The sequence below is a fragment of the Bombus impatiens genome, unplaced genomic scaffold (genome assembly GCF_000188095.3).
Source record: "Bombus impatiens unplaced genomic scaffold, BIMP_2.2 scf_0237, whole genome shotgun sequence".
NCBI lineage: Eukaryota > Metazoa > Arthropoda > Insecta > Hymenoptera > Apidae > Bombus > Bombus impatiens.
This window is the reverse complement of record NT_176656.1, coordinates 63,087-87,586: the sequence shown is the minus strand read 5'-3', so window position 1 is coordinate 87,586 and position 24,500 is coordinate 63,087. Positions and strand designations below refer to the sequence as shown.

The 24,500-nt window shown below is 39.4% G+C and overlaps 2 protein-coding genes across 6 annotated transcripts; one reads left to right on the top strand and one right to left on the bottom strand.

Annotated features, from left to right (window-relative positions):
• Positions 1-664: 664 nt before the first annotated feature.
• On the bottom strand, positions 665-17,576 carry LOC100745854 (PTB domain-containing engulfment adapter protein 1). 4 transcript variants are annotated; one of them, XM_012384163.3, is made up of 9 exons: positions 17,422-17,576; positions 5,501-5,607; positions 5,352-5,419; positions 3,823-4,005; positions 3,417-3,743; positions 3,041-3,255; positions 2,723-2,940; positions 2,094-2,320; positions 665-2,021 (listed from the first exon to the last, which is right to left on the bottom strand). In XM_012384163.3, exons 2-9 carry the CDS (start codon positions 5,568-5,570, stop codon positions 1,947-1,949), a joined length of 1,383 nt encoding a protein of 460 aa, XP_012239586.1. In that variant the 5' UTR covers positions 5,571-5,607; positions 17,422-17,576; the 3' UTR covers positions 665-1,946. The 4 variants fall into 4 exon arrangements, with proteins under 4 accessions (XP_012239586.1, XP_012239587.1, XP_003488547.1 ...); XM_012384164.3 differs by lacking the exon at positions 17,422-17,576 and adding an exon at positions 15,230-15,254; XM_003488499.4 differs by lacking the exon at positions 17,422-17,576 and adding an exon at positions 10,981-11,346.
• A 239-nt stretch (positions 17,577-17,815) lies between these two features.
• On the top strand, positions 17,816-22,849 carry LOC100745611. 2 transcript variants are annotated; one of them, XM_003488497.4, is made up of 11 exons: positions 17,816-18,273; positions 18,702-18,764; positions 19,113-19,241; positions 19,302-19,436; positions 19,517-19,674; positions 20,201-20,266; positions 20,591-20,741; positions 20,817-21,017; positions 21,101-21,731; positions 21,843-22,119; positions 22,194-22,849. In XM_003488497.4, exons 1-11 carry the CDS (start codon positions 18,199-18,201, stop codon positions 22,327-22,329), a joined length of 2,022 nt encoding a protein of 673 aa, XP_003488545.1. In that variant the 5' UTR covers positions 17,816-18,198; the 3' UTR covers positions 22,330-22,849. The 2 variants fall into 2 exon arrangements, with proteins under 2 accessions (XP_003488545.1, XP_012239585.1); XM_012384162.3 differs by lacking the exon at positions 20,201-20,266.
• The last annotated feature ends 1,651 nt before the right edge of the window (positions 22,850-24,500 follow it).

The window sequence follows — 24,500 nt, the reverse complement described above, 5'->3', positions numbered from 1 at the left end:
GGAAGCGGCGACCTTCCGCATTTTTAATTGCAAATATGTATGTACATATAAATACAGCGGCACAGAAACGTGTCCGAGCACTCATTAACATTATAATGCCTAAATGCTATAATACCGAAACACGGCTATCGTGATTATACATATTGTATTGGTTAAATTCGAAATAGATCTGAAAATGTATTATCCGCAACTTACAACATTTTTATCGAAAGCATATACTTTTCAAAGGTCGTCAAAGTATTTCAACAGTCGTTCGTTATATTACATCATATTCATTCTATTAATAAACGAGACGATATTTAGCGAGAACGTCTTTAACGCTAATCGTATACTTAAAACCACTGTTCGCGCTATATATATTCTATACACCAAGTTTTCACAATAAGCGTATGTTTGCAACAAACGTTTTCTAACGTTTACACATATACATTTTTCAATTGGTTTCACGATAGTCGTGTTTCACTGCTAGTGAGATAATAGACATATACGTGACAAATTAGTGTTCAATATATGCGTACCAAATCGAAAAGAAAAATTCGATGTATTGAAAGAAGGGTTGTCGATACTTCGGGTTCAGTTATTTGAAATTCAAATGAAAGTATCTATGAAATTGGAATTGAAGAACGTAAGTAACTGTGGGTTGAATAAAACGAATTTCTCAGCCACATTATTTACGCATTATATTGTTAACGATAGTGCTTAAACAATAGAGCAACAATAATAAAACAGCATTTCATATGTACATAATCGATAATATTCTTCTTACTGTACCAGACGTCAGTTTCTCTTGCCTCGAAGATTGCACGACGTACGTACGCATAAGTGTCTATAAAATTGTACGACTAAAACCTTCCGCAACACTCATACCATTTTACACTTTTCTTATAACCTTCATATATATATATATATATATATAAATGAATATAATGGAGAATGGGAGAAAGAGAAGAGTATGAAAGATCGATAGAAAAGATTTAGCAGTTAGACGTACAATATTGTCTATCAATAGAAATGATCCAAACTATCATTTCAGCTAGCGTTTCGATATTTTCCTCTTTGTTAATTCACGATGGAAAGATGCACACAGATAATCAATTGTATCCGCAGAAAAATATATGATAATATATCTAATTTTTTTTCTCCATTGAATTTTGTACCGTTTTGTAATGTTTGAATATTTGCTTAGCAACGGTCTCTCATGATTCTAAATTTCACATTCTTGTATATAAGGATGGAATATTTCGTCTATGGAATGGATTATTTACCAAAACGTACGCGCGCATACACACACACACACACACGCACACGCACGCACACACGGAGTAAGGTTTATACATTACAAATAATAACTTTAACAACAAGAATTAGCTCTATGAACTGACTAATTTCGGTTTAGTTTATTAAATTGTTGGTGAAAGGCACGCAGGTTGGTTGATTCATTTATGTATGTAAAAATAAAGACGTAGAATATTTGACTCGAAAATTTCACACTTGATATACAATAAACTGCGGTAGGAAGTCCTGTTCAAATATCTTGTATTGCTATTTTCTTATATGCTGTTAAAATAATTAAAGTTTTTATTAAAAAAAAAAAAAGAAAAGAAACAAACAGTATTAATGTATATGTATATATAAAGATATTATACGAGTATCTATAATACCATTTGTTTTCCTATGCTTTTCCTATGCCTAACAACAAAGTCTCTGCAGTGTTTGGCGTCGAGACTAAAGCTACTATTGATATTCAGTAGGCATATGATAAATATCAAATATTATGATAAATATATGATTAACATAATTATAATAGTAATTGACTAATTTTGGTTTCGCAAAGATGTATGTTCCTAATTTGCCTATTCATTTCCCGGACCTTCAAGCTTTCGAACGAACATACGATAACGAACGAATTGCCTTCTTCTTTCTGCCAAAAGAACTCTCGATTTGATTCAATTTCGCAACGGATCCAAACTTTCCAACGAAAAGTCATCAGTATCGATCGACAGACCTCTACTAAAACCATCCTGCAACACCAATATGATAAAAATGAAAGATATTTAAATATATGCCAGTTTCACGTTAGTCACCAGTTATACCTTCATTTCGAGCAGCTTCTTATCTAAAAGACCAATCGCATTTTCTAATTCTTGTTGGCTAGGATTAGAAATCGCCGTTGTAGCTCCGAATTCGCCCATTTCAAATGGATCATTGAATTCATTTTTTGCGTTAACGGATGGTGTGGGATTGAAGGGAATACTACCAAATAAATCTTCTTTCAGTCCATTTTGACGTCTGGAATCCTTCGCTTTCGGTGGAGGGGCCACTAAATAAACGTAGAATATTAGCGTTTACAACGAGAATGATCGGATCAACGGACAACGATCGGATGTTTCGTAATCGAAGAGATAAAATCCGAATCGAAATCCGAATCGATTTTTCAGCCAGCACCTGTGCAACACGATTTATTCGTAGTTGTGGGACGCTTATGTCAGCGCGGTCTTTGGCTCATTACAGTTCGGATGCTATCCGAAACTGTAGACTGGCAGGTCGATCGAAAAGTGAAGGATAAAAGAACGACGAGCCGCGAAATGACAGAGCGAAGGGACAAAGATGAAAAGGATGAGAGGCGAACGAAAAACAGATATGGCTTCCAACAACGTCCTTCCTTTCGCGTAATGGAGTATAACTAAACTAGACTGCAAGAAATACGAAGAAATCAACTTACATAATGGTGGAGGACTTGTAGTGCCATTGCTTTGTGAGAAAAAGTTGGAGTTGGAGGACACTTGACCATTTAGAAGATTGTTGTGACTGGATTGATGATTTGTCAAACCATTTGCTGTTGCAGTTTCGTATGCCCTCGGATTGAAATCCTCCTCGAATTCGTCCATCAACAGCCCTTCCAATTTGGTACCAACCGACGGTGTTGGCGTAGGTTCGCTCCTTTTCATGGAAAACCATTAAATTAGCAGATATTCGTGGAATATTATAAAATACATTAATCTTACCATTCGTTCACGTTTATATAGATATTTCGACATACCCCATAAAGTTATCGTCGAACGTTTTCTCGAAACTCCTTGGAGGAACCGGAGGTGGTTGCTGCGATCCATTCGAGGTATTCCCATTACTGTCGTTTATATTACCAAGGGAAGATTTATTTGCCAATCCATTTACTTGCGTTGTTTCGTTCGTGGCGCCAGGCACGTGCAGAATATCCGGAAGATTGTGTTGCGACAAGTATGCTGACACATCAGCCTGGAAGAAAGTTCTCACGAAGCGTTACGACTTGTATTTTAAAATACAACGTAATACAGTATAAAATATGTTGTTTGCATATCGAAGATATTTTTTTTTTTTTTTTTTTTTTTTTTTTTTTAGAAATTGTGTTTTAACAAAGGCTAATCGTTGAAACCAACCGATCCTTTGATAGCAGCTATGTCCTGTAACCGCTGGCGATATACGTTATTCTCGTGTTCCAATCGTTTTATCTTTTGCTGCAGTACCATGCAGCGCCTTTGCGTTTCCAAATCTTTGCCCGATGTTTCTAAGAACCGCCTGTAGGCCAAGTCAAAGGCTTGGCCAATCGTCAACGTGATCTCTTCAGCTAATTTATCGCTAACGAAGACGAAGCACGTATGCCTCTCGGCGTCTTCCTCTTTTGCGATAAAGCTGAAGAACTTTTTCTCGCCTTTATCATCAGCACAGTACGATATTCTATGTAGTGGATATTGGTGCATAATTCGCTAAAAAAGAAGCGGATCGTTAACTGGCGAGCTTTACACGACAACGATGCGATAGGAAATATAAGAAATAGTGCGATACTTTTGCCGATGTTTTCGTTTTCGGTTCCTGAATTGCAACTCCGTCGATGCTTATGGTCAGTTCCACCTTAGGTGTTTTCGTCCCTTCGCTTTTCCTCAACTGTTGATTAAACTTGAGTTTACAAATAGCTTCTTTGACAACCTCGATGCCTTTAGGCTGATCCACTTCTGTGCTGCCCAGATACTAAAAAGTATAACAAGCAAATTACGACGGTAATAATTTATTTTGTAAACAAAGAAAGGAGAATCCTTGATAATCGAGCGTGCAAATGTTGCGTTATACGTTTCGCTTATATGTCTTTTTCTCTTTGTCCGCTTACATTACGATAAACCATTATAAACCGATAAACGAAATATATCGTATACAGGATGACGTCGAGAACAAATGGTGAATTGCACGACAAACGGAGCAACCGTGCAATTAGTAATTTAAGTTTATCTTTCGGTTCGAATCGTTAAAAAAGAATTCGTTGTAGCGTTGAAATCGTAAAGAGACAAAAAGGCTATATTTTACGAAGATCGTAATATACAGTTCGAGCGAGCTATACAGAGTAATGCTGAGAGAAACAATGCTGTATACGCGGTGACGGCTCGTTCATTTCGCTCGAAAGAATAGCGAAACTTATTCGTCGGCGAAATTTCAAGGTACAACGGATTTTTCGTCACTTCCAACTTTGACCAGTTTTATTCTTAACGCGTGTGTATTCGTATCGCGACAAACATACACGCATGTACGTACAATATAGTTGCGCCGTGGCAAGTGGCGAAGAAAACACCGTATGGCAATTACGCAATTTTTAAACGCGATAAATAAATCGGACAAATGTTTGTCCTGTCCTGTCGGATATCGTCGATTATTAAAAGATGAAGAACAACGGCATTGCCAGGTTACGACATCGACGATAGATAAAAATGTTTATTCGGCGCTTTACGTTCGCAGAAAATTGGGAACGATTCGGCGGATCTTGCTTCGCTTTCTTCTCCGTGGATCATTTGGAATTATTTCCTCGCATCTTCGTGCCGTGCGTTATCAGATAAAAAATGTCCGAGTTGGAGCAATTGGCGCAGATCGAACGGCCCAACTTTAGTCTCAGGAATTCTAGTTTATCCATTCTCCACGTTCGTTTGTACGTTCACGTATATTCGCCGTAATTTTCATCTCTACAACTTGCCACTGATCGTACAATCATGCAGGAGACACCGTTCCAAGTTCGATTAACGTTGCCGGAAAGCTTAAATACGCCGATGAATATCGAGCGAACGTTTATTTTTATTTGTGATTTGCAAATTTCGCAACAGAGCCGACCTCGCCGCCGCATTACTAAACTCGGTTATTACGACTTGCATGATATATCGTCGAAGCCTCCGTATATCATATACATGTAAACATAGAGTTTATAAAAGCTAAGCTTATCAGAGAGGTGAAAGGACGTTGTCTCTTTCTTTTTCATTTCTTTTCTCTTCGAATTCTTAGGAAAAGCGGTAACTGCGTGGTTCTGCGAGTTCCACAGCGACGAAAGTAAACTGTACCTTGACTAAGTAGGCGATGTGGCCTTTTTGGAGCGCATCTGGTGGGTGTATCCAATTCCTATTCGTTCCTGCAAATAGAATTCACTGATCTTACGCACAACCGTACACGCTGCGTCGCACACGCCGCGGTCATAAAGAAACCCGCTTACCATTCTTGCTGGTTTGATTTTTACTGTTGGCCGAGTTCTGCGCCCATTTCAATAACGTTGAGTTTCTCATATCGTCGGTTCTTTAATTTTCACCTATTCACCGATACCTGTAAAAAAAAAAAAGGTCGAAGAATTATTTTTGACGCCACGCGTAACAAGGAAGAATTTCCTCTTTGTCCTGTCTTTATCGCGAACTTGATCGAGATTGTTTCTGTTAAGAGGAAAGGAGACTAAAACGCTTTTCACTATTGTTTCGATTATACGATCCAGCAGCGGTACATGGGTAAAATAATCAACGCATTTGGAGGACCGATGCATCCTTTGTAACGATATATTCCGTTTATCGTTGGTCGGGGAAAGCATTTCCCGTCAGCCGCATTCTGCGAGCGCGTTCTATCGCGAACTCGCTTCTCCCAGCGACCCTAGCAAATTTCCGTGGATACGATACCTAGCCGAGAGAAACGATAAGGAGCAAATAGCTCTATCGGCGGTACATCGTTCCTCGAATGGATTGGCAAACCGCGTAAAACCGGCTTAAGGCGCGGACGATTGTTCACCGTTGGAGCAGTCAGCCTTGGGCACGAAGGCTAAATCCTTTCGCGTTTCATCATCTCGCACATGACACACTATTCGCACTTTGCGACTACTCTACCGATTCAATTGGATCAAACGCGCGTCGGCGCGTTACTCGAACAACTCGAACAAGCCGCGAGAACTTTGGTTCGGTGTATCTTTATATATATTTTATAGCGGTACGTATTATCAGCAGTAACCCGGATCGTTATCGGACGTCGCAGCCACGCCTCGATCGTTTCGTCGCGCAGCCACACTCCACTGCTGAAATTTCCAAAGGGTTGCTGCTTTCTTTTCTAACGCGCGGTCTGTTTCGATCGAACGAACGGCTAGTTTCGAAGCAACTCGAGCGGAATGAGGCTAACGAGAAAGAAGGAGAATTCCTCGGTGTGTTAACTGAAAAATGAGCGCAATCACGATCTCGCTTTTGTGCGCAGAGCGTGCCGGTTCGCGCCGGTATCCTGTACATTCTATTTGAGAAGCGTTTAAGCGTTGAAAGGTGGAGGTTCGGATTTAATGCACGACTTCCTATTCCTCCCACGTAGCCACAAAGAGGTCGAACCAAAGCGATTGCCCGGTCCGCGTGTATCGTGCGCCGGTTGTTGCCGTGGTTCGCTGTACGAGCCCTATATGAGCCGTATCGTACACCGGAATAGAAGCCGGGCAATGGTGCGCCTTTCCGTCGCTTGTCCTACGCCTATACTCTGTACACTGTATTCCGTGTTCCGTCTTCTTCCATGCTCTATGCTCTATACTCTATGCTGTACGCTCTACGCCGCGTAGTCCCTTTCCGTCCGACTCGCACAACTACCTTCTTTGTCCTTCTCTGGAATCGCGTTCAACTTGCGCGCATTCGTCGTCCTACGCGTCACGCCGCGTCGGCTCTTGCAACTCATGAGAACTGGGTTCCGTCGTTCTCGGTGACACAATGCGTTACCGATTAACCGAGAAAGGAGCAACGCGAACGAATACGTTTCCAGTTAGAACCCCGGCCATCTACCAATGACTCGACAGTTTGCACAGTTTGCAAGAAAGCTTTGGTAATTACGGGGTTGTAACTCATATTTTTACACAACGTTTAAGCCGCGTATATTCTCGTGATTCGGAAATTACGTGAAAATTCATAAGCGGAATCGACCGGTGCGAGTAGTAAACCGCCGGTGGACTTGAATCGCCGGTGCGCACAACACCTGTTGCGTGACAGCTTGCATCCAGCTCTACCCGGTGTTCCGTTTCAAACTCGACTCGTGCTCGATGAATCCGTCCGATGCGATGGAAGGACGAAAAAGATCGGAAGCAAGAGCGTGCCTCGTCTGACACGCGCGTTTGGTATCGCGTATCCACGTGCCTCGCGTTTCTTCCTTCGATCCTCCGATTCGTGTCCTTAACGTTACCCGATAACGCGTCGAATATATACAAAGGGAGAACACGAAACGCCAGGCTAAATCATAAATGCGAATAGAGGAATGCACGTGGCACCGCTAGCAAAGTGGCACCTCTTTACGAAGATCGTGCGGCGTGTACGAATCGATCGAACAAGCGGCCTTTTCTCGATTCCACTCGAACCCCGTGTACCACCGCATGCACGCACCGTCGAGAAATGTATGCTAATAATACTACGCGATACGAAAGTCACAACCGTTCCGCCTGCACTCGCAAAGTATCGCATTACGAGTCCACCCTAATCCGTTCTCTGTAACAGACGCCGCTCGGTCGAACCTCTTTTCCTTCTCCTCTTTTTTTCCTTCTTCGCGGGATTTTTAAAACGTTTAATTACCGACAAGTTCCCGTCAATTGTCCCAGCAATTTCGAACGAGCCGCCAACGAATCTGTCCCTTCCCCGGTCAGTTTTTCCTTTTAGTCGACGCTTGCCACCTTAATCTCGCACCAGACAATGTAATTACTCTATTAGACGACCGTTAGAACGTAGACGCGGTATGTAGGTAGGAAGAGGTACGCGATAGAAGGTCGCGGTATCGGTCAAGCGTCAAAGTTGGAGAGGCTTGGACGGACAGGTATCGGAGCTGGTATGGCTGCTGGCTCTTATTCTAAACCATTGCAAGGCAGTTATCGCTAAAGTTCCCCTCGTTCGCGGTGTTTACGCTATTTTTCGTTCTTTAAATTGCCACCGTTTCTCTCGTTATAATTCGGCATCAGCGTACATTATGCTCCCTGCCATTTTAAATTCTAAAGGGAAAAATCTCCAATTCCGTGGAACGATTAATTGCCATCGTCTAGCAAGAACGGGAGGAAAGAGAGCGAAGAAAGAAAAGCAAAGAAAAGAAACGAAGTGAAAAGAAAAGAAAAAGAGAAAAGGAAAGGTTGCCGAAGCGACGAAAGAACATCGAGAGTATGAAAAGAAAGAAAGTAAGGGAGAAAGATAAAACGCGAAACCTTAAGCGACAGAGTCACATCCGTTAGCTAGCATTGGCTCGATCTCTACTAAAAAGCATAAAATGTTGCTCGACGCTTTAATTCAGGATTTCGCTGTGTACGCCAAGACTATTACGAAACATTCGGTAATGCTATCGTCATTGTCGAGAAAAGAAAAAAGCTACGTTCCAGCAGAGGAAACAATTGCGTAGAATTTTCTAATCGCTTGCCAAGACACTGACACCGTTTAAAGTTAAACAACGCAGTCGATTACGAACCAACGCAACGTAGTTTTTCTCTGAACTAACCCCAGCCAACGTAGCTAGTATGCGTATGTTAATAGCGGATTGCATAACGTTCAAGGTGAGACTCTGTCACCGATACGTCAAATATATTTTACCGTCCCCTGGCCACCATCCCTAGAATCAATCGATTAACCGCCGTTGTTAATCCTCGATCCTCGCCCCTTATTCGAACAGCAATTAAGCCCCCTGCTGCTTATCGTCGAAACGTTCACGCGCAATCAGCAGTCGCACGAAACTTTCTAATTTAAAACGGACACGGAAGATTCGTCGAAAGTATTTTTGACCAACGTGTGAAATCGAACGCGAAATCGTTAGCGCGTGAAGCGAACTGCGGAGACTGGAGAGATAGAGATAGATGGATGAGAGAGAGAGAGAGAGAGAGAGAGAGAGAGAAAGAACGCAAGAAGGGGAAGAAGGAAGGAACGCGAAGAACTTACGAACACCTTTCGCGAGTCATTACCCGAAGAATCTACGTGGCACCATCAATCTACGATTAACCATACATTCGACAGGGCCAACCGTAATTGCCACTATTTTTCCAGCGGATGCGGACGATTAGAGAATGCTTTCTCTCGCGCTTCTACCGACGTCGATCGTTTTCAGCTGATCCATTTAGGGGAAAAATCAACTTCGTTGATTAACGATCATCGCCCATTAACGATCGCGATCATCACCCACGTTCGATTTAACGAAAAAAAAAAAAAAAAACACGTAACCCGCGAACGATCTATCGGCATCGAACGAAACGACGCATCTTTCGTCGTTGTCTGCTTTCCAATGTCAATACGGAAACTCATTGTCCCAGTTAAACCTGTTTCTTACATTTTCACTAAAAACTAGCGAACTGCTAAGAAATACGGTTATCCCAGCAAATCGATGACGCCTCTAACGTCGATCGACAACGATCGGGAAATGCAGTTTCATTCGCAACGTCGCGTCGCGTTCTCCGCCTCCCTTCGCTCTACGCCTGCCTCTAAATCTACTCTAAACGTATATCTTTTTTCTCCGTTCTGCAACGTTATTACGGTGGTCGCCACGCGAGTATCGTATCGCGAGTTCCTGGTCGAGCGGCACGCTCAAGAAAAAGAAAAGAGAAGATAGAAATTTAACGTCGTCTCGGCAAACTGCAAATCATTGCGTAATGCGAACAATCGTTACGGTTACATTTCCAAGCGTGAACAAACTCTGGTTCGCCAGCCAGTTTCTTAACGGCATCGAGCAAACTCTTCGCCATCGAATGCTTCTTCCTCTCGTAGTTACTCAACTATACCGACGAAAAAATTAACGAACGCGCCGCTCGACTTATTATCTTTCGATTCAATTCCAAGCCAAACGCAACTTGCCCTTTCGAACGCCGACCTCTGACATTAGTTTTCATATCAGGCCTTTTGTGCACCGATAATCGTAAATCTGCATACGCATGAATGATCGTCTACGTGTTTTTTAAATCCACTTATCCACAATTAAAGTTACCGATAACCTCTAGGTTACGACATTTTTTAAAACCATTTCGCCGCCTCTAAATACTTGTACGACTGTGAAGATCGAGACTACGCGACCCAATTAATATTACGATTCGTCTAACGATCGATACAACGATATCGCGATCTCGATGAGAAAATTCTGTCGCGTCACCAACGTACATCCGTAGAAGCATCGCGGCTTACAAGTTTCGCGTGTCATTATCGTTCAGAGCAGATCAATTACGAACAGACAACAAAGTAAATAGCGCAACGCCGATAGAAAGTAGAAGGTTTAAAGGTACTGGCCACTTCGCCTACAAAGAGCATAACGTAATCTTGGTCGTAAACTTTTCGAACGTTGCTATTCGAACGTAACGTTGGCCAATGAAAAGTGAAACCGCGAACGTGCTTCGTTTTTTCTCCTTCGTGCGAGAAGCATCGATGATTCCAACGAACGATTCGTTTCGATTTAGATGCATCAAGTCGCAAGGACGGCTGCGATCTACGCGGATAGGAACGCGCCCCGCACAAGCACGAGCGATCACTTTCGAATCGGCGACGATTTATACAGGCAAAGCCGAAGGGTGAGCCGAGATAGCTGCTTTAACACGTTGCGGTTAAATAAACAAGAACGCAAAAGTGTTTCGAGGGATAGATAGGAGATAGAAGAGATAGAAGAGATAGAAGAGAGTCAGCCAACTGCGAAACGTGTCCGAGCATGTAAAAGGATGCGGCTGTGAGTCCTTGCGGAACTTTGAAAACTTACCCTGCGCGTTCTTTTCACCACGTATGTACGTATCTACGTATGTATCTACGTATGTACGTACGTATGTATGTATGTATGTATGTATGTATGTATGTATGTATGTATGTATGTATGTATGTATGTATGTGTATCCGGAGAAGCTAAACGAATCGCACGTAACACATGTCCACGATCGAGATCGATTCGCCAACGAGTTACGAGTTACAAGGAGCAGCGACGAACCCACGAGCAAATGGCAAGTATCGAGAAAGAAAGAAGGAAAAGGAAAAGACGAGAACCTCAATAAACGCGAATCGTTCGACGATTCATGACGAACTGATCGGCGCGCACGTTGATTAGCCGAATGAAACCGAACGACTCGAGCAAACAAGCCTGCAAGCGGCCAACACTTCGGAGCTATCGGAGGGGGCCGAGCGCGAACGATCTCGACCGACTCTACTGGCGGAACCAGTCGTGGGAGTCGAATCGCTGCGGTGCTGCTACATTATTCGGTAGAATGAGAAGGCTCGATAGGTGGTGGTACCAGCCACGGTCGAGACCACGGTCCTTTGTCCTCATCCGCTACTTTCGTTCGAATTTACCACCGACTGCCATTACAGATATTCCGTGAAACGGTTCATCTTCCATCGTTCTTCTACTTCTATCTTATCCCTCTTCCACTTCTATCGTCGCTGTCGCGGAAACCGCTACTGAAATATAAACGAGCCTCGTTACAATATTGACAAAAGGATACGAGCGAAAAAATGACCAGATAACCGTTGGAATCATCGAACGAAACGACGGAAAGACTTTAATCATGGACGGAAGATACAAGGACATAGAGAGAAGCGCGATCGTCGATCGTCGATCGTAGACGATTCGATAGAATAAGAAGGGATAAGAGGATGGCGGTACCAGCCACGACCGAGACCATAGTCGTCTATCCTCTTCTGCTGCGAATCATCGAGGGGCAAGAGGATAGCCACTATACTTATGCCACAACATCCATCTGTATCCCCCCGGCTGATGGAATTTTTTCCGTAATCGATCCCCATCCCGATTCATTTGATTTTCACGAGATCCACCGTAATACCTTATCGAATATCACCGATCGAGGCACGTTGCCGCACCGGCTCTTTCATTGTTCACCGAATAAAAACATCCAGATCGTCCACTTCCGAGGTTTCACGAAACCGAGAGAAGGAAGAAATTTAGGACGAATCTCTACGACAGTATTCGCTGGCGTATGTAACACGCGTCAGTTAATAAACTGCGTTAAGTGCGTTCCTCTTGGCTTCTTCGTAGCTAAAAGTACGAGAACCGCGAACGCAATAGCCTATGCGTGAGAAAATAACGCTGAATTACAGAATCGCCGACCGTACGAAATGAAAGTAGCTTCAAGAGTTTGGCGCAACAGCAACAAATATTTTCCATGCGAATGGCCCGCAAATGGATCTCACAACAAATGAATTTCCCTTTGCGAAATTCTTACGTATAATCAAGATGATTGCACGTTTCCCTCGGCATTGTAACTTTCCTTCGTTAAAACTGAAAATATATTTGAAACTCGAAGCAAAATCGACAGTCGGTGCTTAGAAAATTCAATAATCCAACGGTCTACGGTCTAGTAGTCCTCGATGTCTTATTTGCCGAGTCCCAATTAAATGCCAAATTGGCGGAATTCCGTTGTAACGTTGTAACGTAAAGAACAGCAAGATAAAGTATCGTTGAGAGAAAAATCCACTTATGCACGAGCTGTTAATGTTTTCCTACCGCACGAGTACTGGATAGACGTCATCGTGAAATTGATGTGAACGTGAACACGAAGCAAGTCGACAGGTTTTAAGTATGATTCAGCACCGATAACAGAGAACAGAAAACAGAGAACCGGTTTTTTTTCCATATGCATATCTCCTCGTTCGTTATATCATACAATCGTATGGCGAAGAGATGATCGCACAATTTTTGTTTTCATCGTCTGCCATCCACGAATGTCATTTTTACGTCGCATTCTTCTCCGTAAACATTCGACAAACACGTCTGCCCAATCTATTTATACCTAGCATTCGCATCTTCACACGCACGTATTCATCTAGAGCAATTTTCTCTACTCGACCATCTTCTTTTTGGAACTTTCTCGAGTTCCGGTTTCGCTACTGACCACCTCGGACAATACACGATTGCCAGCGAATTCGTCTTGGACGGTGGATACGCGCGAAAGCAGGGAAAGTATATCTCGATTCGCTATGCTTGACATACATATGCATTAGTGGCGACGCATAAACATTCCATGCGTATCGTTGATACCATGCCCGGCAAGTCCGGAAATTAATTACAAAAGGAGCTTTGGGTTTCTTGCATGCTACGCAGACAACATCCAGAATCGTGAACGAAGAATGTTAGCCCTAAACGATAAAACAAATCTCTCGATGCTAAAAAAGTAAATTTCCATTGTGATATTGGCAATTTAATATCGATCAAATGAACGCAAGAATTCTTTCAACGATGTACGCCCACCTGATAAAATACGGCAAATACAAAGCTATTAATCTATTATATGTATAATACAATACGCGTGTTTGCGGGCTTTTCATATTATATATAGAATACATGAATTTAACCGATAATCAACAACGATTACGCCCACCTCTGTAACAGCAAATATTCCTCTCTCCCTCCCCCTTACTCTCACTCACAAAATTCCAATTTCTACGATGACAATTTTAATTCACCCATAAAATTGTTAACAAACTGTAGAAACGTTAGTCGGAAAAATTACCGAATACTCAACTATCCGTAGAATAGAAATGGCTGTGTTCCAGGCCCGCAATTCTCCATAGATTGTCACGGAAGAGGAAATAATGGAATATAGAATAGATAGATAGAACAGATTCGAGACATATAATTTGCGCGTCAACGATATTTAAACGAAGGTTATCGGTAGAGAGACGAGCATTTCTGCGAGGACGGTTGTTCATACACGCATAGACCTATTAACTTAATTTACTTAATGTAAAAGATTACAACAAAGTATGGGCTCGTTTCCATGTTCAGAAGTTGACAAAATCCCCGAAATTTCTTAGAGGTCGAACGTAGTTGCAACCTGTAGTAGAGTGGTATACGATTACAAATCCGTGTGCATCGATCGCAAAGAAGTCGAGAGGGCGATTAACGCGTTAACGGCCAAGCTGTAAATACGATTTCCGTGTTTGTAACGGGCGATGCGACGCTCCGATTCTGGATATCAGTACAGTGCAGTGCAGTGCAGTGCAGTGCAGCACGTTCCCCCCCCCCCCCCCCCTCCCCGCCCGAAAGAATAGCCTTTTTCGTATATTGTTTCGTTACGAGGCTTCCACTTACGAATGTGTACGCGAAAAACACGGTCATGGATTAATTACGCGTTCTATATAATACCCATATATCAGCGTGTAATCAGTTGGTTCCTTCGACCGTGATCTTGACCGTCGGCAGTCAGCAGCTATTCTGTCCACCGTTTTTACTGCGCTAACGCCGTGCCTCGTGACAGGTCGTAAACAGAGCTTTCAAACTCATTGTCGTACATGAGGGTTCCGAGCAAACTGTACATAGTATGTAATTCTCCGAATACGTTGATATTTTTATTACCTAAACAGTTCAAAGAAGAATTAACGAGTAACAAGCACAACAATCCGTAAAACATTAAACGATCGAATGTTCCACGAAATTCGTAGAAAGACACAAAGATTCTTATCGCAAAAGTTCCGTATTAATTAAAAGATCTGTATATATTTACGAGACATTGAAAGTTCAGAAAACTCTTTATAGTCTTACACGATGGTATAGTATTAGCAGCCTTGTGTTGCATCCAAGAATCATTTCCGCGGTATCGTCATACGAGACACGTAGCTCGAGCTGCACTGTTCAAATGTACATAATTATTCAGCGACAAGACGCGTCTCGTGGGACACAATGTAATTAGAAACCTATGCGTATTAAATAAGACTATCACCGGATGAGCAACTACTAACGAGTTTCTCGCAAACAATTATTTGCCCACCGAACAAAGAATTGTCGAAAAACAGTATCACTTTGGTCTCCTTGGATAATAATAGCAGATGCGTTCCACGTCTTCGCGGATCGTCGAGTTATTATTGGAGCGTCATTTACATAGAAATAATGCACGTTTATTTGTACACAAGTGCGTAAGTACGTCAACATGACTCGTGGTTACGAGGAACATGGAGACAAAGCGAAACGAAAACGACAATGACAACGTCGTCGGTTCTCTTACCCTGTGCCCCGTGCCCACTTTCTCACAGTGCCGTAGCTAGTACGTAGTTTCGGAGGATGACAAAATTGCCCCGCTAGTAACTTTGTTTCGCGTCGGATTGTCGTAAGATGCGTTGTTTATTAAAATTATCAACCGTGTCGCGAATAGAGGTTAAAACTTCGTGAGGCGTCAAACGTCTACTATCCAAGCTTCGAGCAAGAGTTTTCTCTTTCCTGAGAATGACATACGATTCTTCGTTTCGAAAGAAATAACGGTAAATTTTCAGCTGGAGAGAAACAGATAAAGAAACTTTCGTAATTTATTGTTTTATCTCTCTCCTGCGTACTTACCGAAGAAAAGATAGTTTGCCAAAAATGCAATCATCCACGATACGACAACTCGATTCACCTCGTAACCGCCGTTCTTCTCTCTCGTTTCTCGAGGAATTGTCATCGAGATCTTCCAAGTCGTGGCCGTAATTTTTTCGACCGATCGAAAGATAAGTGCGATTTCGTAAAACATGGTTAACAGAATTACGAAAAATACGGTAATCGCGCAGCTGAAAACCATCAACGTACGTGTACGCTTATAAATCCTTTTACGTAAGTGCGATTACATTAGTTACACGTTACCTGATTGCTGCTTTTGATCGACTATTATTTCTGGTCATAATTTCAGAATATCTGTATACGCATACACATTCGAAGAAGGATACTGTCTGCTCGTATCCAAACATAATCGACTCGCAAACGCATTATTTAAGAAAAAAACAAACCCGTTCCTCTGTATATATACGTATATGTTGCAACCAAATATTTCCAACTCCTTAATGCGAGAACGAAAAAAGAAGAGAAGAATCTCTTCGAGAGCAGAGTATTTAAAGAAAAAGAAATACGATGATAAAGGATAATGCTGCTCTGAAAGCAAGTCCTCCCGGACGACAGGTATGAACCTCGTTCACTGGCTGATTCTACGAAACGTATGCGCCTCGAATCTTTCCTACTATGCACCGGGTGATCCCTTAACAATTAGTCGAGTTTCATCAATCTTCTCGCAACTGTCACGTTGGCGAGGAAATTATGTTCCCTTCGGGTTAACCGCAAACTATCGACGCGTTGAAAAGTTAACTATAAAATATTGGGAGCAAGATCGATCGAAAGCAGGAAAGCTTTGAATCGCGTTGAAGAGCGGTGATATTTCGAACGGATTGACAGTGGGCGTTCGTGTGATATGAAAAGTTATCTGCGCTCAGCAATATACATACGTGTATTTATTAAATGATAAGCACGACAAACGATCTCTCTCGGTGCAAGCAATGGAACCACTTCATCGAATCAGTTGCGACGAAAAGGGAACCCGCACGTACGTACCGTGCGTTTGTCGTGACATCAGATACATATTCGCCGTACGAATACGAAATAAGTTAACTGTGATACAGCTACCGTCAACGTGAAACCGACTGTATGCTGTAAGAGGTCTTTATGACGTTTCGTGGTATCCACAGGGCACCGTTTCTGTTGTGCCCTTGAGTTAATCCACGATTTATCCGTTCAAACCGTTTCCAATGTTTACGATATTGAATTATCTTCGAGTTCAGCAAATCGTAATCAACCTAAAACTTGTGAATTTAACAAATACAATTGAGTTTCGATAATATAATTCGTCAAGTTTGTTTGTTTCCCGGAGAAATAGCCGTCTGTGTTGCGTCCCTAACGTCGCCGGAGTATGTAATGAAAAGCATCGGTTAAATTAAGATGCGCGGAATAACAATTACAACATAACATAAGGCAAAGAAGCGCGAATCGACGTAGTTTGAAATCTTAAACATCGTCGTGAGTCACGTGAAAAACAGAAAGCGCGAAAAGGAAAAATGTTTTCACCAGAAATATGCACGATCTATGATCGCCTTTCTGTTAAAGGAACGTTGCATTTGCCAGCGTTGTCTAGATCACGAGCAGGCCTTTACATTTGTCTCTGTTCTTCATCTATCCTCGTCCGTCTATCGCCTTTCGCTACTCCGCTCGTATTCGCTTATACCGCGTAAAAATGCCGAAATAGAAAGTCCCGTGTCTCTGGTTTAAAAACGTCTTTATCTGTTTCCTTCTTTCTTTTTCTTTTCGTAAATACCGGCGCGACGCGATGAGCGACAATTAAAAATAGGCCGATTCTTTTTAGACAGCGAGATCCCAGTTTAATTGAATGTTTTCACTCACCGACACCGATGAATTATTATGTGACTCGGCGATTGACGTTTCTACACTATCGTCCGCTTTCCCTGAACGCAATCCACCTGTTCCGACAACACAGAACCCACCAATGCGAATGAGAAAAAATCTGTTCGAGAGTTTGAGAGTTAGACGGGTCTGCCTGTCGAGTAGCTAGCTCCCTCTAGTAGCGAAACACATTCGTCGCACTGATGTACATATACGTATATGCATATGTGTACATATCAGCAGATATCAGCGATTCGTCGTCACCGTGGTCGCCATGTCCAATCACTTGGGTAGCCATGTTCGCCATTGTATAGCGGCATGTTTTGTATAGTCAAACACGGCCAAGCCAAACTAACTGTAACATTTTAAAAATAAATCATACATAGAATACATGTTCTGCCTTAAAATATAATCCAAATCCTTTGTAGTTATTTTTACCAGCATATACTTTCCCATTACCTTCCCATTTCCTTGTATCGAAGAACAATTTTAAAGAGAATAATACCCTCGTTTTACGAGGCTTTCAAAACGTTTCTTCTATCATATGCTACATATATACTATCGGACAGTTAGTGTTGGAATTTTTTAAAAAAACACCGTAATATCTTCATCGTACAGTTTTGTAAAACAACAGTAGATAATTTACAAGCGCCCTTGACCGTTTTAACATGGACGGTACTGTTAGTTGCTCTGACATTCAACATGGCCACCTGATATGTAGCAGACGATACAGGTGGTATGAAAAATTGTAAATAAAATTCAGTTTTACCTTTAATTATGAGTGGACGTGTGCAGAAAGAGAGTGCCGATGATTCCGATCGTATTGACGATGCAGTGGATCCTAGAGTACAGGTAAACCGATGCGTCTTTCTGGGAATAATTTATAGGCTTCAAAACCTAGATACATACTTATAATATTGACATTTCCACGTTGCCACAGTTAAAACGTTTAACTGCATCTAATATTTAGTAAAACTCGTACCTTAATCATCCAGATTCTCGACACTTTTGTATTTATTACGGCAGATTTAACGCTTTCGTGAATATAAGTTTCCTTTATCAGAATCACCTATACCTTTCTCAATCATCCTCTCTGATTAACCACTTGCTATAGTTGCTTTATTAAATCAAGTCTATCGGTTAATCTGCAAGTTAGACAGCGTGTTTCAATGATACTATGTTACTACTTAGAACAATATTTTTGCATAATAATTCTTATGTAAGTTTTTGTATAAATGTCACACTTAATTTTTTCATAAACAATTTAACAATCATTTCAGATTGAGCTTGAAAGATTGAATACTGCTACTGACGATATCAACAAGCTTGAGGTTGACTTAGACGTAAGTATAATAAAATTACTCTTATAGGCTATATATTTCTCATACAAATAACTCTAACTTTTCATTGTATAATCAATTAAAATAACTATCTTTCTCCTTGGGAGATCAAATTAGTAGCAAGTTTTGAAACTGGTTGTGATTACATTTCATTGAGGTGATTGCTATGAAGGGTACGAGTAAATGGATAATGGCTTCAAAGATCGTCTTATAGTCATTTATAACATGGTCTAAAGAAACGCTGTGTGACTTGAAACTTCATTCCTATTCAATTTATCAAAGTGAATTAAGGTGTACAAAAACACAAACTATGTTTCAGCCACTGATTATTCAATGAGCTTTTATTTCCAGGAAGCAAGAGCAACTTTTAGGGAATTACTTTGTGAATCTACGGTAAAAATTGATAGCTTAGCTAAGAAACTTGGCGCGTGCATTGAAAAATCTAGGCCATATTATGATGCCAGATTTAAAGCAAAAGAAGTAAGAATTATTTTCTATCGTAGTACATCCTATAACTGCTAATGTAATGCATACTTTAAGGCTTTACACGAAACACAAAAGGCTGCAATTAGATTTGAAAGAGCCAATAGTCAGCATGCAGCAGCCAAAGAGATGGTCTACTTAGCCGAAGAAGGATTAAGGACAGAGGGAAGATGTTTCGATCATGCTTGGCAGGTAATTGCACTTTATCTGAGAAAAATTATTGACCCGAATTTTATGATGTTGAAAGTTAACGTTGTTACATTATTATATAGGAGATGTTAAATCATGCAACTGCCAGAGTTAATGAATCCGAGCATGAGAGAGCTTTGTCGGAAGCAGAACATAGACACACTACTGCTCTATATCATAAAGCAGAACACGAGGTTCAAAGATTGCAACGTGAACTAAAACGTGCAATTGCTAAATCTAGGTGTGTACCTGATGCACCTTCTTACAATTTAGCTAAATATTGAATGATTCTTTAGCTTACTTAATAATGCATGGAATGCGTTGCATTTGGTCATTCAATATATACATATATATATATTTTTTTTTCTTTATTTATTTATTTATTTTTTTATTCATTTACTTGTCTATTTAGTACAATTAATAAAAAATAATTTAATTAAAAAATTAAATAAAGGAAATATTTAATAATTAATATTAATATTTAATATATTTAATATATGTATATGTATATATATATACATATTTTATATACATATTCTATGTACATATATATATATATATATAGAAATATATATATATATATATATATATATAGAATCTAATGGTTCAATAATAATGTTTTCTTTTTCCATGACCCTTAACATTCTTGTTTACTTTCTTCCCATATGTATATTTAATGATTTATGTTTCTATTGTTTACTATCTTACGTTGATTTTATATAGATATTAGAATATTTATGTCTTTTGGTTTGTATTCATGTTGGCAGTATGGGTGCACGTCGCAGCTTGCTTCTGATAAACAGTATCGCCTACAGGCACAACTTGCTCATGTTGTAAGTAGGATAGACATTATTTTTTTATTTTTTTACACCATATTTATTTTATGTCTTTGCTTCGAACAAATCCCATTCTGACGATTTTTTCTTTATCGTTTTCTTCTTCTAAATTACCAGCCTATTTATGCACGAATTATATTTTTATAAAATATTTCATAGATAAGCATTTTTGTACAAAAAGTTCCGCTTTATTCAAACATGCTTCACGTGAGATCTATTTTATTAGATATAACTCAAAGAAAATGTAATATAAAAGTACCAAGCTTCTCTTTAAAATACATGTTCTAAACTCTATTAATTATTAATTGATTTATCATATAGGCCATATTACGAAATGAAAGCGCATTTTAATCAAATGTTGGAGGAGCAAAAGTTAAGAGTAAGTGCGTTAGAAAGATCAGTGGGTGAAGCTAAAATGACTTACGCCGAAGCGCTGAGAAACCTAGAAAAAATCAGCGACGAAATCCATAGGGTATAATTGTTGACTAATTTTTGTCCGAGCTATAACTTTTTGCACACTATAGTAATTTTCATTTCTTATTTACAGACTAGGAAGTATGATGGAGCAGATGATTTCGATAAATGTTCGAGAGATACTGTTGGCCAACCTTCTCTACAGCCCAATGCAGGAACTCCAACTGATTCTAGCGTTACTGGATCACCTGATAGTACAGATTATACTAGCGACGAATACTTGCGCCTTCCTGAGAAGATGAGCCCTAGTACACAATGTCCTGTGCCTACAAGAGTAATTATTCTTCATCATACCAATAAGATATGTCAAATGATTTTTATAAGTATATTAATGACTTTCATTGTATGTTTATCCAGATCGATAGAGAGCCTTCTTCCGAATATTTGGGCCTAAGTAACTTGAATGTTTCATCCACAGAGCCGCGGAAATATATCAAACGAGACCGTCCAAAAAGCATTGCAACAACTGATACGAAACATATCATAACACTAAATCAAACAAGTTCTTCAACCTCACGGTTGTCAGACTTGTCGAATATTCTTTCGCCGATAGAAAAACGAGTGAAAATACAAACACCGGTGGATTTAAAAAGCACTAATAATACTGTACAAAACGGGGAGGAATGGACAGAAATTAGTTTAAATAATTCTCCGGACGAAGTATATTACAATAACGAAGTATACTCGGACGAAGAAGATCAAATTCCTTATAAACCGCTACCAATGGACTTGACTCCAGAAAGTAACAACCCGCCCACCAATGGTGCAAATATTCAGTCGTTCAGTGAAGCAGCTAGTCGAAAGAAATTAGTAACCCAAAAGTCATTACCTGCTATGCCAAAAGGAAACGAAGTTAGTTTAAGCAGCGAAAAGAAAACGGAAGTAACAAGGAGTCCGTCAGTGAAAAGTAAAAGCAAACTCGATACTAGTTTAGCTAATTGGATAACCAGAAGTTCAGCTGGCAGTGAAGCTAGTGGAGGCAGTTCAGGTAAATACATTTAGCTATATATATATTTTTAGAAATATAATGTATTTGGGTTAAACTAAGTTAGCCAGCTTATATATATATATATATGTATGTGTGTGTTAATTGTCATAGCAAACTCAAGTAGAAGACAGTCCCTTGATATGTTATGGAGTGTCGGCACAGGAGAACGAGTGAAAGAATTCCTCAATCATGGAATGATGATGTTGAACATATCTAGCCTTACGGAACGACGTTTTAACGAACCAAAGATAGCAGAGAGAGACAAGGAGAGATCTGAAAAGTCTGAGAAAGTGGAAGGGAAGGGGAAGAAAGTTCCTAGTCCATTAGAAAAAACAATGACCTATCTTAATGCGGACGAGGAAACATCCGATAGCGAAAGCTTAGCAAGGTATGTAACCCATTCGTAAATACTTTATCATATGAATTACTTTATCTTCATTAATTCCATTGTATAACAATTAGCGTGGAAATGTTAACGGAGGATCAGATTTCTTCGCTTATGATGGAACCCGACATGAATCAAGTATGTCAAGAAATTCTAGGGACACCTTTAGTTGAGGTGTGTCCGTTATTGCAACAACTGCAACAACAACAATAGCACTCCTTTTCTTGACGTTACTGATTTAATCGAGTTGAAAAAGATACAACCATAAAAAATGTTCAAAATGGTAAAGAAACGAACTAGCTAAGGGATAGCTTTATTTATCGTTATATAAAATTAGCGTGCAATTTGTTCCTGCACTTTTATTACGCATATATACATATATATATTTATTATATATTCTATTATATATATTATATATATATATAATATAATACAATATATATTAATATAATATAATATAATATATAATAGAAACAGAAGATTTCATTTTCGAGCATGGATCTTTTTCTTCCATTTCAGAGAGTCATGGCAACTCGAATCGCTTCATTACATTGTTATATACACCAGTTACATTTCACTTGAATTATACACAATTTGTATATATATGGCGCTCATAGAAATTTCAAATATCATATGCCAATAGTTAATTCTAATTATTGGTACACATATATCGTCATATTGAACTTATTTACTTATAGTAATCAATAAAAGGAGCAATATCTAGCAAATCCTAGATGATCACGCGTTAAAAATATTTTTTCGTTCATTTCGTTCATACTGTACGCGTTAAAATACCGGTATAGTAACTATAAAAGAAAAAAAGTGAGAATAAGGGAGGAAGAGAATTAACTATTCCATCGATTATCAAAGACCCACCGATTAGAAAATTCTTTGTCTCTCTGCGTTAAGAGTACAACTATATAAGCAATTCGTTTTTTATATCGTCAAGTATGCAAATCGAAATGCCAGCCGAAACTTAAGATGTAATAACTATAGTCTTCTTTGAATTGCTAACTAGAATTATTTAGGTAAGATGACATGATTCTAAATAGAAAATTGGCAGCTTTGACAAGCGTGCTACGTTAACATACCAAGCTTTAATACATATAATAGTAATTAAACATGTTCATCTGCCAAGGCTCAGCAGGACATTTTCAATGAATCTTTACTCGACTCTGATAATAGATAATATTTATCGCTAAGTACTTTGTAGCTGTCAGAATATGTACGTAAATAGTAATTAATGTATTTGAGTTATTATCGCACATGGATTTAGGCAATCTGACTCTGAAGAATCAGTTTCAATGCCAATTACTTAACTACTGAATATCCAATTACAATTTAAAGAGAACATTTCAGCGATGACTCGAGACTAATTCCTACTATTTTAATTATCGTGAAGTAAGATTATACTTAGGATATTTGGATATCGATATTTTTAGAAGGAGTTGGATTGTCTAATTACGTTGAAGAGTAATCCATGAAAGGTGCATGCGATATGCCACTTACAAAGAGTGATACATACATATGTATATATATATATATGCAGATATCATTTATTTTTAATTCGCAATTTTCTGTGTAAACAGTGCGTGGTAATATATTAAATAAGACTAAAACAAAGTTTTCTATGAACAAGTAAAGTAGGTCAAACAAACAAATGGCCTTTTCATCACGTATAGAAAACTATACCAAAGATAAATGAAATACGGTTTAATGCGAGCAGGAAAGTGCAATAAAACGATATTTATTCAATCAGGTTATTTGTTTTTTCACTCCGTAAAGTTTAAAAATGAAAATATGATAATCTCATACCGATTTACAACTGTTGCTCTTTTTTATCGTAAGATCTTATAATTTATGTGTGTATATACATGTATATATATACACACACACCCCCCCACACACATACACACACATACATATACACACACATATACATATATGTGTGCGTATGTATGTATGTACGTATGTATGTATGTACATAGGTTGTACAAAAAGTGAAAGAACGAAGAAAGATATTTTTTTAAAACGATGATTTTTTAAATTTTTTATTTATAAAATTTGATAAGCAATCTTTTCAACTGTTTTAGTTGTCTATATATAAAAAGAAGAAAAAAAGAAAAACAAGATAGAAGGAACATTAAATTTTCAACCACTGTTGCATTGTGAATATACTAGTCATGATTACATAATTTTGTATAAATCAGATTATCGAACAAGTTGTGGGAAATTCTTCAATTACATATTATGAATAAACTATATTGTAATTCGAAACCATTGTTTTCGAAATTTGACATAATCGTATTGTTATCTTCGATGCGAGTCGATAATGACCATGCTCCTAAATATTTTACTAGATATTTTTTTGGCTAAAGTATGGG